Source organism: Mauremys mutica, chromosome 9, assembly GCF_020497125.1.
Source record: "Mauremys mutica isolate MM-2020 ecotype Southern chromosome 9, ASM2049712v1, whole genome shotgun sequence".
NCBI lineage: Eukaryota > Metazoa > Chordata > Testudines > Geoemydidae > Mauremys > Mauremys mutica.
Genome location: NC_059080.1, coordinates 9,697,862 through 9,716,326, shown reverse-complemented (window position 1 = coordinate 9,716,326; position 18,465 = coordinate 9,697,862). Strand labels below are relative to the sequence as shown.

Sequence of the window (18,465 nt, the reverse complement as noted above, 5' to 3'; positions counted from 1 at the left end):
CATGCTCTCTCCCACGCACTTTGTTGATATACAGGGAAAATTGATGGCCATGGATTGTCAAGTTCTTTACAACGTACACTAGGATTGGGAGAATTTGCAGGCCTACCTTTGGGAAACCACCAACAAAAAGATGCTCAAGGTCCCAAATCTACATTTTCTAGATTACTGAAATACTCCAGAACAGTGATTGTGTTGTCTCTACACATTTGAATGAAGGGAACCCAACCAAATATTTGACAACTTTTCAGTCTAGGAGAAAACTGGGACTTACCCTTTTGGAGATTTGCCACAGTTGCTGTGCCCTTCTAGTATTAGGTCATTTTCTTCCCGACTCCGATCCTCTCCTTCCCATTCATTTGCCTCGTATACACCATCATTGTTTGGCCACTTCTGCTTTTTCTGACCAGCAAACTTCCAAAAGAGAGGAGAGTAAATCTTAAACCAGTGCTCTTCTTGACTGACAAGATGTCATATATATATTTGGATGCATTCCCTTAGTTCAAATTCTTTCCTACCACCCTCCTCTCTCCTAGTTTCCCACTATGAAGCTCATCAGTGTTCTACTGAAATTAATTGGTCACCCATTGTTACGGGCTACAGGATGATATTTTTTTTCCTTTTGTCATCCCTACCTCAGTTTTCAATGTGATCCTGAGGCTGAATCATTTAATATTTGTTTTAAAAAGTGTTCCCCTTTTCCTTCTTATCTGCAGAGCGACTCTGGACCTCAGTTCATAGAAGTTTCCTTTAAAAAGCCCCTTGATTTCTCCCAGTGCTTCTTTGCAGCTTATTTGCTCCTTCCATTGTCAGCAGTAGAGCTAGGTTGATATTGCAAAAATCTTTGGGAGAAGAGTCACTCAAATCTTTAATTAATTTGTATGGGTCATGCTCAAGCCTCTGTTATTTTTCATGAACTTGAGTGGTACTGACACAAATGTCTGCAGAAATTCGCTCGTGTAATGCTCTAGAAGTGCTTGCGTATTCATCCAGTCAGCAAACACGAATGTGACTTTGTTGACCACTCCCAACTAACCAATATGGCTCCAACAACGAGTACAAGTAGTTGTGGTCAATCCATACATTTAAAAATTTTCCCACTAAAGCATTGCCGAATGCTTTCAAACAAAGCCATTCAAGGCTATCCTCATGGGTTTGTGGACGTGCCATGAATCTAGACTCCTTTTCTGTTGATTGATTACACTATTTGCTGTAAAATAATGACTCAGGTCTTGTCTCTCGGCCACTCTTAAGCTGAAGGAATCAGATAAACACTGCACCAAGAAACAAGCTGGAATGGACGTGCCTAAGAGACAAATATAGAAGCAAGTCATACTTTTCACACAGGCACAGCTCATTCAGAAGAGTTCTCGGAAAGGGCTTGCAGCAGCTCAGAACAGAGCTGTGTTCTGGGTTGTGGGGGGAAGAGCGTCATAGCCAACTTCTGGCATATCTGAGCATAGGTGCTGAATTGTGTAAGTGTATTAGATGCGGAGGTGCAGAGATCAGAGTGTAAATTCTGACCTTGATAACCAGTGAAAACCTACTCCTCATTCATAGATATCAGAGCCCCTGCATAACTTGGCACAGTTCTGCATAACTAGCACCGCTGCTCAAAAGAGGCTCGAGTCAGGGAAAGCCAAGGTGATCCAGGTCAGGCTATGGCTGTGTGCTGACAGTTGTGTGTAGGAACTTCTCCCGGTGCCTGCTTGCACTATGCTACATTCTAGCCAATGCCGTTAGCCGCCCATTTTTATGGCAGGTAAGTTCACTCAAGTTTTGAAACGAAATAGAACAGTTTCATGGCCTCCCTGTGCAACAGATTCCATGCAGTTCAGTCTTTCTCAGGACAAAGCTTAACACAACCCACTAGTCTGTTTCTATTATTATTATAATTATATTTTTTAATAAAGATTGCTGAACTTAGCTTCTGTATTCTGTTTCCCAGATGTACTGCCACAAATACACATGAAGATAGATATGGGCCCAATTTTCAAAGATATGGGACTTCGCAGGGTGGCCAGTCTCTGCCTTTCCATGCTCATATTGGCTCTTAGACACATAAAAAAGTTATCTAAATAGCCATTTGGGCACCAAAAATGGGATGTGATGACCAGTTAAGGCCCCTGTGGGTGAAAACTGAACACACCAAAGTGTGAAAACTGGGCCCATATTGGTCTTCAGTATAATGAGGTGGCCTTTTGAGAATAGACTGGTACTGGAGTATAAACACCACACTGTGACAAAAGTGCTCCACTTGTGGCACTGAATGATTGAAATAGACTGCATTTTATATGGAAGGCGGCCAGTCCAGTGATCAAAAGCAATAAATGAGGGACTTAGACAATCAGCTCCATATTGTCACCTCAGAAAGGCAGTTTACAGAACTTGTCTCAAAGCCAGAGGTTCTGCAATATCTATAGAACCACAGGGATTTATTGGAACACTGCAGGTACCAACTCCAGCACACACAGGGACTTCCTATGAAACCCCCAGAACAGACACAACATAACATGCAGGAGAACAACTTAACACTAAGCTAAAATTACAGCACCATCTGCTGTTAGAGATGTAGTCTGCACTGATTACAATTCCTTTGAAATGCAAAGAGTTAAAATACCCAACTAGGCAGCTGACCATGGCTCCCTTTTGTTTCATAGGGACTAATGCGGACACATTAGCACCAACCTGGAGGTGGATCTCATTGACCCCTGAACCACATAATTGGGGTGGTTTGGAGGCATCGCTCAGATACTAGGTGTAACAAAGGAGTTAATGTGGTGGAAACTATCCAGGTGGCAGTGAAAAGAAAACAAAGGATATATGTGACAAGGTCAAGGCTGGACTCATTGGCAGAGTGGAGGGGGTGGGAAGAGTGTGGTGTGAGACAAGACCATAGGTCATTATATTTGATACTTTAAAAAAAAACAACAACATCCATTTTATGCACGATAATAGAAACAGTAGCATTGCCTAAAGCAGAACCAATTCTGATATTGGATCAGTGCAGACAGAACCTTGCACCCAGGTGGAGTCCCCATGAAGTAAATGAATCTGGCCATAGGTATTGTATTGAAGCTTAGAGGAATTAAGAATGGAGTACATTATATGGAGGGAACAGCATTTATGATGAACTTGCTGAAATGAGTACAAATATAAATGCAATCAGTACTGTTACCAACAACATTACTTCATTACACTTGCAATTTGTAGTTAGTAGATATTGTTAGTTTTATATACCATCCACAAATAGCACATAGAGCTTTTTGAAAATGTATCCAGAATCTTCTAATAAAATAAATTACAAATGAACAACAAGATCGATCTTTGAAGGAAATGTCTTTAAAAAAAAAGAATCAAAGAAATCAAGCTACCCATATCCCAGGGAACTCATAACAACTGTGTTTTCTGCAGGATGCATTAGTCAAAAATTCAGAAAAGTCTAAAATATTTTATAATTTATATGGAATATACATACCGCTGAGTATGAGGAATTCTTTCTGCATGAAAAGCCAGCAAGTGGCACCTCATTAAACAGGACCTAGACTTAATCTAACTTGGAACAGATAAAAAAAAGAAAGGATTCATATGAAGCTACCCTGCCTGGGGGTTTAATCTCAAAGCTTTTGAGTATAATGAATGAATGAAGTAGGGCAAGTGATTAACAACAAAGAAGCGATCATATAATAAAAACAGAAATTGTATTGAATTTAGAGCAACGTTTTCATTGTTTATGGACAGGATCCTGCTGGGATTTTTTATTATTTTAACTCTTAAAGAATAAATAGGTAAAATGTACTACAGTGTATGTTTTGCAGGTTTTAAACGGACAGATATGGGGAAAGGCTTCAAGGGGAATACATAAGAATGCCTAAAAGAAATGTTCTGGTATCAATATTTGTATCATTATAAAAATAAAATTCAATCTGAAGCATCATTACTATTTTTTAAAATGTTAGGCTTAATGATACACGTATGGAATAAGCCCCATAACAATTATGATGCTTTATATTATCAGAGTGTCTTGCAGCTGGTTTGCCCATCAGACAAAACGGCATGAGGCTCAGCTAACACAATACACCGTGGCTTGAAAGATTGGAGTCTGGAACTCAAACTGAGTCTCTACTCTCTGGTTGGCAGGGGCTGTATCGGAGATTGAAAACCAGCCTCTCAGGGTACATCTACACTGCAATAAAACACCCACAGCTGGGCGGCTTCAGCTGGTTGGGGCTTAGGCTGTGGGAGTATAAAACTAAACTACAGCACAGATGTCTGGGCTCAGGCAGGAGACCAGGCTCTGGGGCTCTTCCACCTCATGCAGTCCCAAGCCCAGACATCTACTGTGCAATTTTATAGCTCTCAACCCAAGCCTGAGACAGCTGACCTGGGCCAGCTGCAGGTATTTCACTGAAGTGTAGACATCCCCTCTTTTTCTAGCAAGCTTTCTGGGTGAACCAGGGGACAACAAATATTGATGGACTCTGGAGATTTGTCTAAACTGGTGTTTCTTCTGCAGTTGTAACTCAGGTTAATTAATTGCCAATTAATTCAAGTCAGCTCATGACTAGAGGCTAGGACTAAACACTCCACAAATGATTGTGGTTTGCACTTATATTAAATTATACAAAAATCCTGGAACAAATGTTGGAGGAATGTCTAGATTAGCAATGACGAATGTATTAGCTATTCTTTTAAGGTTCTTATTGCTCACTATGCCGTTGTGCTCATCTCCATACTAAATCATTATTTGCAATTAAGTTAAATGTGGACCAGAAATTCTAGTTTAGACAAACCCTGATGGAAGCAGCATCTAGATGATGGTCCAGCTAACACAGAGCTAAGGGAACATCTCCGAGGCAGAGCTAACTCAGATGATTGGAACATGTATCTGAGCACATGGGTTAGCTTAGCCCCGGTGTGAGCAGCCACACTGGAGAGTCATACCCGTCTTACTGTGTCCTGACTAGTGCTGCACTCACCCCTCACTAGGACATCTGGGGACATATCTCATGGTTCTTTGCGCTGTAGTAAGCCGGACCACTCTTTCCCAATGAACCATGGGAGAACTTGCCTGCCCTCCTGGGCACATGTGGGGGAAACTGTGGGAAGGTGCTGGAAGATTATCAGTAGTTTAGCCCGTTTCTTCACTGCAGAGTGGGTAGGTTACCAGTTGTGGTGAAAGCTTCACTAGGGGTTTAGCCTACAGCCCCAGATGAGCCAGCTAGCCAGGGTTGAAATAACTACCCAACTCAGGGGAGATGGGTTTGTACGTGTGAATGGGAGGGCCAGTGAGTAAGAGCCCAAATTAACTCTGCAGTAAGAGACACAAAAATCTTGTGCAGCCTGGTGGTTGGCCGAGCAGACCACCAAATAGATATGGGTATGTCTACAGAGCAAAGAAAGATGTGATTGCAGCACAGGGATCTATAAAACAAAGTAGGGACCTGGGCTTTTTGTCAACTATACGTGTGATGGTTGTGTGGTCACAGGCAGGTCAATATTTATGTTGCTTTGCTAGTGTCAGCTTGGGCAAGTCTTCACTTCTCTGTGCCTTAGTTTACCCATAGCTAAAATGCTTGCAGTAAGAGCTAGTGGAGCCACTAATCAAAGCCTAGAAAAAGAAATATACATATAAATCACCTCTCATGGCATTTGGTTTTACCTCAAGATGCCCCCTTGCATTTGGCTGCTTCCACTGTTCATTCCCTCAGCCTTAATCTTCTTTCTAGGATGCCATGCCTCTGAATCAGTCTGGCATAGGTCTTAGCTTCCTCTGCCAGTGGATGGCCTATCTTATATTCAGGATGAAGTCTAAGGAGCCACACTGTATGCAACGAGTCAGCAGAAATTAACCTGCTGCTCTCCGCCGGGTTCTAACACCTGCTAGCAGGGTGAGGCAACAGGAGAATCCTCTTTACCTGCAACAGTTCTAACACTTACCACAAAGGGGGCGGGGTGAAGCCTGTGCCAGATGTTTGTGAAGTGTTTTGAGTTCTGAGGAATGGATAACTAGAAATGATGAGTAAAGTGTTGATACATATGTTATTAATGACATTCCAATTTCCATCTCAGTATTGGGTCTGAACCAACACTCAGCACCTCCCAAACTCTGAGAAAGTTCAGCTCCAAAATGTGGGTCTCGAGCTATTTTCATGAAAAGTAACAATTGCCACATCCAAGAGCAACACTACTCCGTGCTCTGTAGCCTCTGTTCTTAAAGGGCTTCCAATATTGTGGGTGCTATTTTTTCCCCACCTTCTATTAAATATGGAAATGAAATGGAGGACAGAGGGGGAGATTTTCAATGGCAGTGACATGAGGAAGAAGGCAATTCTTAATGATGTTCAGGGTGCCTAATTCCCTTAGGCTCTTTTAACAAATCCCAGCCTCAATTATCTGCAACTGCACCTATTTAGGTAGCAAACTCTCTGGCCTGTAGGCCGTGTTCCAGGTGCAGATAACAGCATCCGTACCTTGGGAATCTGGGCATACTTTACACACAGGCTCCAGTTTCTTATAAAGTGAGAAAACTTAATTGTTCTTCCTTGGCTACCACTTCCTCCAAGAGTACATGGTGGGCATGGACATTCTCTAAGCCCCAAAACCGGAAACAGGTACGTAGGTGAATAGCCTGTGCTATCTTGTGTGCCATAAGGGAAAAGGCCTCTGTCAAAGGAGTGGAGGGCAGAAAATTTGACAGCCACTTAGTGTAGGTGCCATTCTTTTCCCTGACTAGATGAAGATTCCAGGGCAAGCGATGCTTTAGGGTCCAGCAGCTATCAAACAAGTTGGACATAGCAACCTGTTAAGGCCATTTAATGAGATACAACTGTATTGTTTGCAGTGGCATTTTTCCTGCAGCTTTCACAAAAGATCTAATGAATTCTCAGTGTGTTAGAAGTTTGTCTAACAGAGGGGAAGCAAACACCAACTGCTTGAAACTTGAGATCCCCAGGGGTAGGTCACAGAAGAAAAAAGAAAATCCTGATTTTTCTCAATGCTTGTGATCAGCTCATAGCTTTCCTTTTCCATGCACGGAGACATTTCTGGATAAAGAAGCAGAGGATAAAGGCAGTAATTGATGGTACAATGCCAACAAACCTCAGCAGATGTGATCCCTCGTAATGAAGCATGTGGGCCTAATTTGGCATTACTTGCTACCAGGAGGATCTTCTGCGGGGTATCTTACTAAATCTATGTTTGGTTGGCACCTGTGCCTTATTGAAACTGGCATAGCACCTTGTGAATGGGCATAGTGCCACTAACAGATGGGGATGAGAGCAGATATCATGCCTGAGATCTGGTATTTCATGTGCAGCAAACTTTAAGTGGGGTCTCTGCCAGGAACAACAAAACTAGTGGTGCACACCTACATAATTCTCAGGCCTAGGTTAACTTTGAATGTCTAAACTAGCCTCTGTAGCTATTTGCTGTGAGATGAGGGTTTGAATGAACCAGGATGCAAGATCTGTGTGGGGAAAGTGAGCAAAACCAGCATGAGGCTCCTTGCTAAAGCAATTCCCAGAAGGATGTACTACAGACCTCAGTTAAGAGAGATTTGCAGCTTAGCTACCTTTTCAGTCAGCTACATTCGTTACAGAAGCCACGATCCACAGCTGGAAAAAAATAAAGTACTTTTAACAACAGTATTGTAACGTATGGATCAGATATCAGTCAATATAAATCAGTGTCACGCCATAAACTTCAAAGGAGTGATGACAATTTACACCAGCTGAGGATTTGGCCCAAGAGTCAGATATCCTGATACCTTCCAGTGTTCCATCAAAAACACCCAGCAATTTTTTTAAGTGTGTTTATATTTAGAAAACACACAGAGCCAAATTCTGCCCTGATCTCATGCAACCCCATGTAAGTCTTAAAAAATGTTTAAAATGTATCCGATGCTCCTGTTTTATATTGTTATAAAATCTCTCCAGTAACCTTTGTTAGCACATTGATGCTTGTATGCAGCCGGGCATTCTAAAGATTCCCCCCCTCACCTTTGCCCCTCCAGATTCCTACACTCAGAAAACTTCCTTTAGATTCAAGGACCACAAAAACCAGAGATTCTGAAGCCAGATTCAGATAAACATCTGAGCTTTTTTAATATTCAGGAATGAACTGAACAGTTCACACCTGAACATCCCCAGACTTCTAGGGCATTGTGATCCAGTGATTCTCTACTGCAAAAAACTGTCCTCAGAAAAACAAACAACTGCAGAATTTGGAGATTCTCTATTTCATGATGTTATAACTGTTCCAGATCAATCTAAGCCACAACATTATTTCCTCTTAAATGGCTCCCCCATTGCCAAACAATATATACTTCAAGAACAGTGCATGTCAGCTGTAGTCAATGTTTGGCTATGGCAGAAAGCGTGCTGGGTAAGGAGCACCGACGGAAATAATACTACCACCACCTAGCTCTTACATAGTGTTTTTCATCCACAGATATATGGAGTTACCCAAGGTGAGAATCTAGTCCAAATGTAACCGAAGGGATAGTGCTAAATCTTGCTCATTTCACTCATGGAAGAGTTCATAATAATTTTAATATGATTACTTGTGTGAGTAAGAGAAGCTGGATGGAGCATATAACTATCAAATTTTAAAAAGGAATACTCATGAGTAAGCAAAGGACATCCCCGGATTGAAAGGCCCAAGCTTTTAGAGGACATATGGTAGCGTGGATAAGGAAAGTATTCATGAAAGATTTCTAATAAAACATTGTAATTTGTGCAACTTGTGAGTGTTGCACATATATTTGTGTAGCTTTGTACTCAAATGTGGGGATGGTGATTTCACAATATTCATAGAGTTAAGGATGAAAACACCATTAACTTCTTTGCTCTAAACCTAACAGACCAATTTATTCTATCTGGCATTAATAAAAAGTACCATCATTAGCAAACAGGGGTCAGTAAAATTACAGAATGAAAAACATGCAGGACAATAAGAAAGTGTACAAGAAAAGGATTATCTCTACTAGCATGTACAAACGGCTCATCATAATATTATTCTAACAAATTTAATCTACAGGCTACCAAAATTGTAGCCATATTATATTCAGCATTAAAGCAAAATAGTTCTTAAGGATGATAATGCAGAACAAAAATTAGCTCGTTACAAACTTGGATCATCATTACAGGTACTAAATTTAAAATGTGACTGATCACCCCTACATATTTTAAGTTAGTTTTCCAAGGAGTATCACAACAAGCACTGTTGTCTCATTGCTTCCTTGTGCTCCCTCATTGGTCTGTCTGTATCCAGCTGTGGCCTCTTGTCTTATAAGTAGATTGTAAACTCTAGGGGCAGGGAACCATCTTTTTGTTCTGCATTTGTACAGTAATCTAGCACCACGGGGTCATGGTCTATGACCAGGTTTCCTAGGTGCCACCAAAATTCGAACAATCAACAATAACCACATTCACCCTGAATACAGGGGAGGGCCAGGAGACTGTGTCTCAGAAACAAGGAACACCCAGCGTTCCCACTGAGCAGCGTTGCTTCCCAACGTAGGTCTGTAATTAAACAGCAACAGCTCAGCCCTAAAAATGTGGAAATCTCAAAGGTAAGCCCATTATTATTGTACATGAGTGTACATGTCATATCCTTGTATTCTATTACCTAATAGTAGATTTATTTGTATTTAACCATGTCACACAGACGAAATGAAACAGAATGAACAGAGCGCTCAGGGACTCAAGAATTACCACTCGGGCACAAGTTTTCTAACTTGTATTTTGCAACAACATTTTAAACTGTTTCATACAAAAACTTCTGATTTGATAATGTCCCCGGCATCCTATCAGTGTTACTTTTATCAAGGGAAGACTGTGTGTGGAGTGGCTGGCAAAACAGCACTAAAGTCAATGCTCGTTTAAATGATAAGCTGAATGAGTGATCATTCAAGCAAAACAAAGGATAAAAAATGAGCCGGATTTTTCTGTATGGCTGCAGTAATAAAAAGCTAGCTGCTATTTTTCCCTCTCTTTAGCTCAGATGTGTTTATTTTCCCCACACACAAGTGGGTTTTTTGTATACTAATATTTACTATCCAAACAGTCCTCCAAAGGAATATGGTTTATCACTCAAAAAATGTGTGATGGAGTTTCATACTTGTAAAGAATAAAACACAATAAAAACAATGGAGCATGTAAAACACACAATGTACTAGCAATTTATAAGCAGCGCTATATATAACTGTGCCAAGGGAGGTTGTGGGATTTTGAACACAGACCTCTATTTATTAGGGTACTAGAGTTAAACAGAATGATGAGTGTCTGAAATGAGCGCATTTCAGTTAGTAACACAGTGTTTTAAATACCCTTTCAAAAGGGGTGTGTGGGGGGGAAATCACTGAATCACATTCACTACTGGCACAATGTCCTTGCTCTGCAATGTCTGGTAGAAACAGGGACCTGGATGAAAGCGCATGGGGCTTAGTCTCAATCTGGATATAGCAAACGTGATGCTGTTTGGCAGAGGGAAATACTTTGAAAAATTGGCAAGATCAAGGACTGCTCCCTCACTCAGTTGAGAGTGTGTACCAACCTACGGCCAAAATGGCTTGTTATCTTACTGTTCCCTACTCCTGGATTCCATGTAGACAAAAAGGACCAGAAACAGTCTCTCACCACCAGCTAGCCAATAGACTGTGTCCTTTCCTTTCAGTGTGGACCTCTCTACAGTTTACCTCATCTTCAATACCTCCAATGTAGACTCTTGCTACTTATTGGCTACCCATGGAACCCACCTAACAGCTTCAGCTAGAGCACAACATGGCTACTCCCTTTCATAGTAGGACAACTTGATGAGCACATACTACACCTCTGTTTCATAGCCCCCAAACTCTGATGGCCAACAAAACATAGTTTTACAGGAAATAAAGAGGAGGAAGCAGGAACATGGTAAAAGGAAACAGCTGTTCGGAATCTGATCCCGTTTTTGCAAATGCAGTTTCGCAGTACCCACTTTGTTCTACTAATCACATGCGTTTTTCACAGTAAGCCCAAGCACAAATGATGCAGTATATTTTTAACAACGTTGCGGTCAGAATGTGCATTGGGCTACATAACATTATGGATACTCCATAAAAGAAATGTGTTAGGAGAGGTGTGCATGCCTTAAATAATTTCTGACCTACATAGCAATTGCTTTTATTATGGTAACAACATCTATTACCAAGGAGAAAGAGTCAAGTAGGATGTGAAACCCAAGGAATACCTCTTAGGAACCTTACTCTTAAAGAGAAACTTTTGAAACGTTGAGCGAGAACAAAGAAGATGAGAAAGAATAGGAGTAAGGTGAAGAGCAATATTTCTTTGACTAGGTAAGAGCTAATTATACATTTTCCATGACCCCTGCTGGAAAGAGTAATATGGAATAATGCAAGTAACCTCAATTTTTTCATGCAGTGTTTTAATAGACAGCTCCCTCTTTGAAATATACAGATATCTTAAAAGCCTGGAAGGATTCAAATAAGAATAAACTCTTGCCCCATGACAACTACGGAGGAATGATAAAGAGGGACAAAACCAGATTAGCTACAAATTTTCAATCTCATTGTTTCCTAAAAAAAATAAAAATAAAAAAAATGTTATAATGAACACACTCCATACAAGCTGGGCAGAGCAGGTCTCTCTTCCAAAGATGCAGAGCAGTAGTAAAAATCAAGCCTGGACTCAAGGACATCTGCTGTGGCATTGTTAGCAAATGCCATCATTTTTTTGTCACAGATCTATAATAGTCTCAACTTTTTCAAAAAATATTAGTTTGTCTGCGGCATCTCAAAGCTGGCACACAACGACTGACAGATGCTTTAGTTTTACCTCATCTTCAACTTACATGGCTTCTCATTACACTAGCTACAGCTCGGCAAATTATTCTTCTGCTTTGGAAAGTGGACAAAACGCCATCTGTCTCTGCATGGTTATCAAAACTAATACTGTAATGTGGAAAAACCATGATCTGAAATGGTACCTGGCAACTAGACAGCGAGATCAGTTATCCCGTTAGAGTATACACAGATATACAATTTTCAAGCTACCATATACTAGCTATTGTATTGTGTGTATATCCTAAGTAATAGCTAGTCTCTGACCTTCGTATGTGTGTGTTTCTGATGCCACTGACACATATTAATTATAGACTAGAATGAAAAACAGCAGAGACTCCAAGGTCATTACGAGTCAAGAGTAGGTGGAGTTTTGTGTGTGTGTGTGTGTGTGTGTGTGTGTGTGTGTGTGTGTGTGTGTGTGTGATTAAAGGAAGATGGTTGTGTAAAAGGAGCTGAAAAGGGAAGGGAAAGAACATGAGTTTCTTCTTTGTGGTTCAAAATGTAAACCTGCTGGTCCAACGGGAACAAAATCTTTCATTTAGGGAGTTTCCCCCCACGTCTTCTGAAAAGAGAAAGAAACAACAACAACATTATGATATAAATAGAAAAGTAGTAACAAAAAGGACAAGCCAATCCTGCCCTTAAACTGCCGGGCATGGCGATTTGCCTCAGAGTCTCTTCCCCACTGTCAAATAACAGAGTTTGTTCTGACTGCCAGTGAGCAGATTGTAAGAGACCTGCTTTTACTCTTAACCCAACATACATACAGATACACAACAGACAGAACCCATTTTCTGCATTGCATTCAGCATCCACACATCCATTCAAGAATGAGGTTTGGCTGACCACAAACTTGAGTACGCATTTCAAACAAACATTTCTCCCTCTGTTGGCTAGTATGAAACTAAGTCTCCATATTGACTGCGCACTCTGAATCACTAGGGGAAGAAAAATTAGCCTTCATGAATGTGCATAGGAATTTGTATCTGTTTTCATTGCCTGGGGTACAAAAGCACTGTCCATTTATGACAAGAGTATCATTGCCACTTTCACTGCTACTTTACAACCTCAATAGTGAGACAAAGTGTACACTCTGTGCACTGGAGTCTGGAATACGGCATTACTGTTGTACAGTGAGAAACACGATGTTCAGACATCCAATTGAGCAAGTAGACACAAAGCTGATTGAGTAGGGTGTGCATCACTAAATTTTAAACCACATAAAACTATCAAAAGAATGTCACATTCCCGCTATTGAAAAGATATGTGGTGTTAAGTGTTCCTTCATTCATTCCAAAATGGCCTACAGTTAAAAATACTTCATGTCAGAAAGATCCTGAGTCCATTTCTCCTGAGAACTCGGAGTTGACGACTTCGTTGGGTTTACTCCTGATTTGCACTAGTGAGGACAATGTTAATGTGGCAGAAGTGTTAAAACCCTCCAGGGCTGTCAAAACCTTAACATGTGAAATTACTACAATGGATTGAATTTTTTCAGTCCAGAAATATTTTAGACAAAAAATGGACTTATTTTTTGGAAATGAATTTTTTTTAATGGAATTTTTTTCCCAAAAATTTTAGAGAAAAAAAAACACAAACAGAAAGCCAACAAGTTTTCTGGGATTTCTTAAAAACTGAAAAATTCGATTCCCATTTTTCTATGAAATTGTCCAAGACGACTTTCCATACAGCTCAAGAAGCAGATGCCGAAGAGAAGGAATCTTCATGCTGTATGGAGCAGCACTTTGGTGAAGGCCTTGGAAATGGTGTTTCTTTGGGATATGCTCTGCTATCTTTTAGGGCCCAATTGTGGCCGATCCTATGCACCAGCATAAGGTAGTAAGGAGTCAGAAGGCGCCCCTGTGCACCTCTGAAGCAGTGCACCGTGCCATTCGCCGCACACAAGAGCGGACGCAGACACTACAAAGCAGCTACATCCCCACCTCAAGCAGATGGGTAGGAAAGGGCAGGAAGGATGGAGGAGGGTGGAGCTTCTTCTCCATTTCCTTCCAGGTTGGTCCCTTGATAGCACAACACCTTGCTGCCCCTTTTTCGTGGCTAGATTGTAACATCAGAATCTATCCCTTAGACGGGGTTCTCAAACTGTATCGTACTGTGACCCCCTTCTGACAACAAAAATTACTACATGACCCCAAGAGGGAGAACTGAAGCCTGAGCCCACTCAAGCCCCGCCACTCCGAGCCGAGGGGTGGTGGCAAAGCCAAAGGGCTTCAGCCCCAGACGGGGATTAGTAACTTGAGCCCCACCACCCAGGGCTGAATCCCTCAGGCTTGGGCCCCTGGTGGTGGGGCTCAGGCTTCAGCTTTGGGCCTGAGCCCCAGCTAGACTAACACCAACCCCGGTGAACCCATTAAAACGAGGTCCTAACCCACAGTTTGAGAACTGCTGCCTTAGAGTAAGATCTTTGCGACAGGACTTTGCCTTCCCACCTCTCTGTATAACACTAGAACACAGGTAGTGCTACATACATAATTCTTATTAACAGTAATTACTTTTGGTCTTATAAATTGAATGAGATCCATGTCAGAGTCTTTTGTGCTATTTCCTTGTATTTCAGAAACGTGGGGACATGGGGCTGTTTGGAGATATAGTATCTTATATCAGTTAGCACAGCGTGAAGTTAGACTGATTTTTGGTAATGAAAGCATCCTCCAAACTACAAATGAAGTTATCACAGCCTGCTTTTCAACTAGCATGACTCCAGGCGACAGTCCTTCTGACCTTAACCAGCCAAAGTAGCCAGGATTAAAGAAAACTTCTAGAGTACAGTATTAGGCTAGGAAATACAAATCCAATTTAAATGTTGTGGAAAGCAAGACTTCACTCAGCTGTGGAACCAGGGTGTATAAGCAATCAAAATAGACAGACTCTGAGACCCAGCTATTAAATCCATAAACCAGTAACAGTCTATTATAGAAAAGCCAAGCACAAATAATGACAAAAAGGATGTATTAAGAATAAAACACCCACCACGTGTTGACAATTTTGCTCACTTTTACTGACCATCACATGCAAGCCAGTGCTGGATACAACTGTATCTCAGCTACACGCATATAGCACTTCAGCTTGCACTGCTTGAAGGAAGAACCTGCAGGACCACCAACCGGAGGCTGAAGCAAGAACAGCAGCACATGGAGAAGGGAGTAAAATGGCTGGGGCCACCTCCTCCCAGCATCCCCTGGACTCAGAACCGTGCACGTGAGATGCCCTGTTTGTCCTCCTCCCAAGCCTCCTTTCTTCTGAGCTGAGTTGATCCCTTTTCAAACCTTTCTCCAGTTGGAGAATGCTCAGCAGGGCTGGAGGGGCAGAGCTATCTGGGCCCAGGCCTGTCCTTTAATCCCTTCTGGCCCAGTGCGGGGTTTGTACACCCCATCACAACCCTCCTAACATAGACCTACTGAAAGGATTTGAACAACCAAAATTATGGAACTAACATGAGCTTTGTGAGCCATCACATTGGTCACTCTGCTTGTGTGGTCTACCCCTTTCCCTACCATGTGTCGGTCTTATCTATTTAGATTGTAAACTCTTTGGAATAGGAACTGTCTATTATTGTGCATTTGTACTGTATCTAACAGCAGGAATTTAAACAAACAAACAAAAAACAAACTTCTAAGATGGCTTCCCATGTGCCTTAAATCCACAAATCAAATACAAATGAAATCATCTAAAACATAATTTGCTTTTCGGGCCCTCAGTATTCATGCTTCACTAAGCATTTATCAATCTCTCTTAAAACCCTAACATCCTCCAAATACAAAAGGCTGCAAAAAATGGCCTTACTCGAATAAATGAAACCTAACCATTGCAGTTGGGCTAGAACTTTGAGAACAAACGAAGCGGTGAAGCCATTGACTCTAGAAACAAAAACAGGCCTTAAAACTTTAGAAAGAGTGAGTGTGAATGTGAGTGTAAGTGTAAGTGTAAGTGTGAGGTTGGGGGAACCGGGAGAAAGCAACACAATCTAAAATTGTTTGCAGTGTTATAGCCATACTGGTGCTAGGATACGAGAGAGAGAGGATAAGGTAATCTCTCTTATTGGACCAACTTCTGTTGGTGAATGAGACAAGTTTTGGAGCTTACAGACCTCGTCTGCAGGTCTGAAGCTCTAAAAGCTGTTGGTCTCTTTCACCAACAGAAGTTGGTCCAATAAGAGGTATTACCTCATACACCTTGTCACTCAACCTAAAAGACAAGACGTGTCTATGGTACTTATATGGTCCCCACTACTATATAGTATTCCTTGTAGTATCTGAACACTTCAGAGTCTATAATGTATTATCTTACATGTTGAGGGTGATCTAAAACCCATTTCCAGTTATAAATAGGATGAAGCAAGGATGCGTCCTTGCTCCTGGTCTTTTTGGTCTTTTCTTCTCTATGATGCTAGAAGACGCTCTCCATAACTTTTTCCAATGCTGTCTATATTTTCACACTGGCAAGCTCTTTAATCAATCACTTTAATATTGCATGTAGACGAGAGAAGTGTTGATCCAGGAACTGCTCTATACACCGATGACTGTGACTTGGTGGCACACGCTGAAGCAACACAAGATCTTACAAACTGCTTTGCTGTGGGCGCTCATAATTTTTGCCTTACCATCAGCTGAACCAAAACTGAGACTATGTACCAGCCAGCTTCTTAGCAAAAAATTTACCAAGATCCATCAATAAGCTTGGAAGATACCATGCTTCAAGCCATCAAACAATTTACTTATCATGGCGGCATGTTAAACAATGAAGTGACAATCCACAAAACAAATGCACAAATTAAGAAAGCTATCTGGGTCAAACTTTCTGCAGAGATGCCCTTTATGGCTCCTGTGAAGCCAGCAACAGTTTAACAAGGAAGTCAGTGAAGCCAGGATGTCACACTTGGTGCTTAAAATGCACAATTGCAGTCAACACGAGGGCAAAGCTATGTATGCAAATGAACATGGACCTCAGGCCTCCTTTGAAAATTGGGCCCCAAATCCAAAGCAGAATCTCCTCGAAAGTAGAGTCTCCCTAAAAAAACAAAACAAACAAACCTATTGAAGATGGTGCCCATCCCATTAATAACTATTTCCCCCCACCCCCGGCAAGAAGGGAGAACTGCTTCAATGGCCAAACGAGAGCCTGCTGCTATATGCTAACACGGAAATAAGTTTTCCAATTTTCAGAACACATTGCCATGTTCAACTGTCAGAAGGTGTTGATCTCCATGGTAACTGTACGGTTCTCATTATAGTACTGGGACTATCTCCTTTTTTAGAAGCCTTATTTGTCAGGAGCTCTCTAACTACTAAAGAAGAAACCTAGTGAATCAAAGAATGGTTTGGATTTTGCCTTTAGACTATCATCAGGCATTTATCTGGTTTTGTCCCTGGAGTTCTTTAGACTGCAATAAATCTATTGTGGGACTTGTGAGTAATTCCCTCTTCCCCCTCCCTTCCATCCCAATACTCTGATTTTCTCATTTTTACAAATAAGCCGAACCATAAATAAAATGACAAAAAGCATGGAACAAAAGCTTTGCTGACTCAGCTTGTTGAGAATCAACAGTTATCAGCTAGACGGCAGGAAGTCACAGCGCTTTCATATTGGCGCCTTATAATTAAGGGTTAACATAATTAGCCAAAAAGTGTGTGTGTGGGGGGGGCAGTTAAGTCAGGACTCCTGGGTTCAGTTTCCCATCCTGCTGCTGATTTGCAATGCTCATAGGCAAGTTATTCAACCTTTTTTGTATTTTAATGCATGCTTCTGTAAGATAGATATAAAAATACCCATCTTACAAGGGTGTTGAGAGACTTAATACATCAATACTGGTAAATTTGTTCTGAACTCTTTGCATGAACGATATAATTATATAGTGTGTCTAACTACAAAGTTATGGGTCAATATATATCTGACTTGTATTCTGATTTATTGATCCCTCAATAAGTCCAGTTTACTTAGAGAGGCTGATTTCTTGTTATATTGTGTGCTTAGACACTTACAAAGCCCTACCACATTACTGCACTCCAATCATACAGAATGATAGAGCAATTTAATCAATTAACAGGAGGATTGACTTTGTGCATTAAGCTGCCACTGATTAGCTACAGATTTATATTAATCCAAAATAGTCACCTGATAGTTGAACAAAGAGTAACCAGAGATTTCAATGGCATTCCATAAAAAAATTGGAATAGATCTGGTTTCATAGACCACAGAAGCTCTAAAGGCTGCATGCTTTCAATATGTCTAGAAAATCTCAAAGATGTATTCTTTTACATAAAATTCCATCGTTTCAAAAGGCTATTCAATGACTTGGCATAAAAAGGGAGGTAAAATTGGTAACGTCTCAAGAATCAATACTAACAAATCCATGGTTGGCTGGAGAAAGTTTCTAAAAACATCTTGAGCAGACAGGAATTTTATTTTTTTTTACTATTTTAAAAATACGTGTTGTCTAGCCCATGAAATAATTAGACATTCTTAATGGCATAAGAATCTACTGGAGATAGTCACCGAGCAGTAACTATGCCTTTCAGAATAAAAGAATCAGGGATAGTTGAGCTAATAAGGACTTGGTTGAAGCCACAAGAATATTTGGTGAGACGACTTCAGGGAGTACCCAGACC

General features: G+C 41.0%; 1 protein-coding gene across 2 annotated transcripts in view; it reads right to left on the bottom strand.

The window, feature by feature from the left end:
* Positions 1-18,465, bottom strand: part of AFF2 (AF4/FMR2 family member 2) — a 492,794-nt gene that overhangs the window by 467,319 nt on the left and 7,010 nt on the right. For both annotated transcript variants that reach the window (XM_045031554.1, XM_045031555.1), the window contains exon 2: positions 272-411. In XM_045031554.1, the coding sequence (XP_044887489.1) occupies positions 272-411 (140 nt within the window). The remainder of the gene's footprint in view (positions 1-271; positions 412-18,465) is intronic.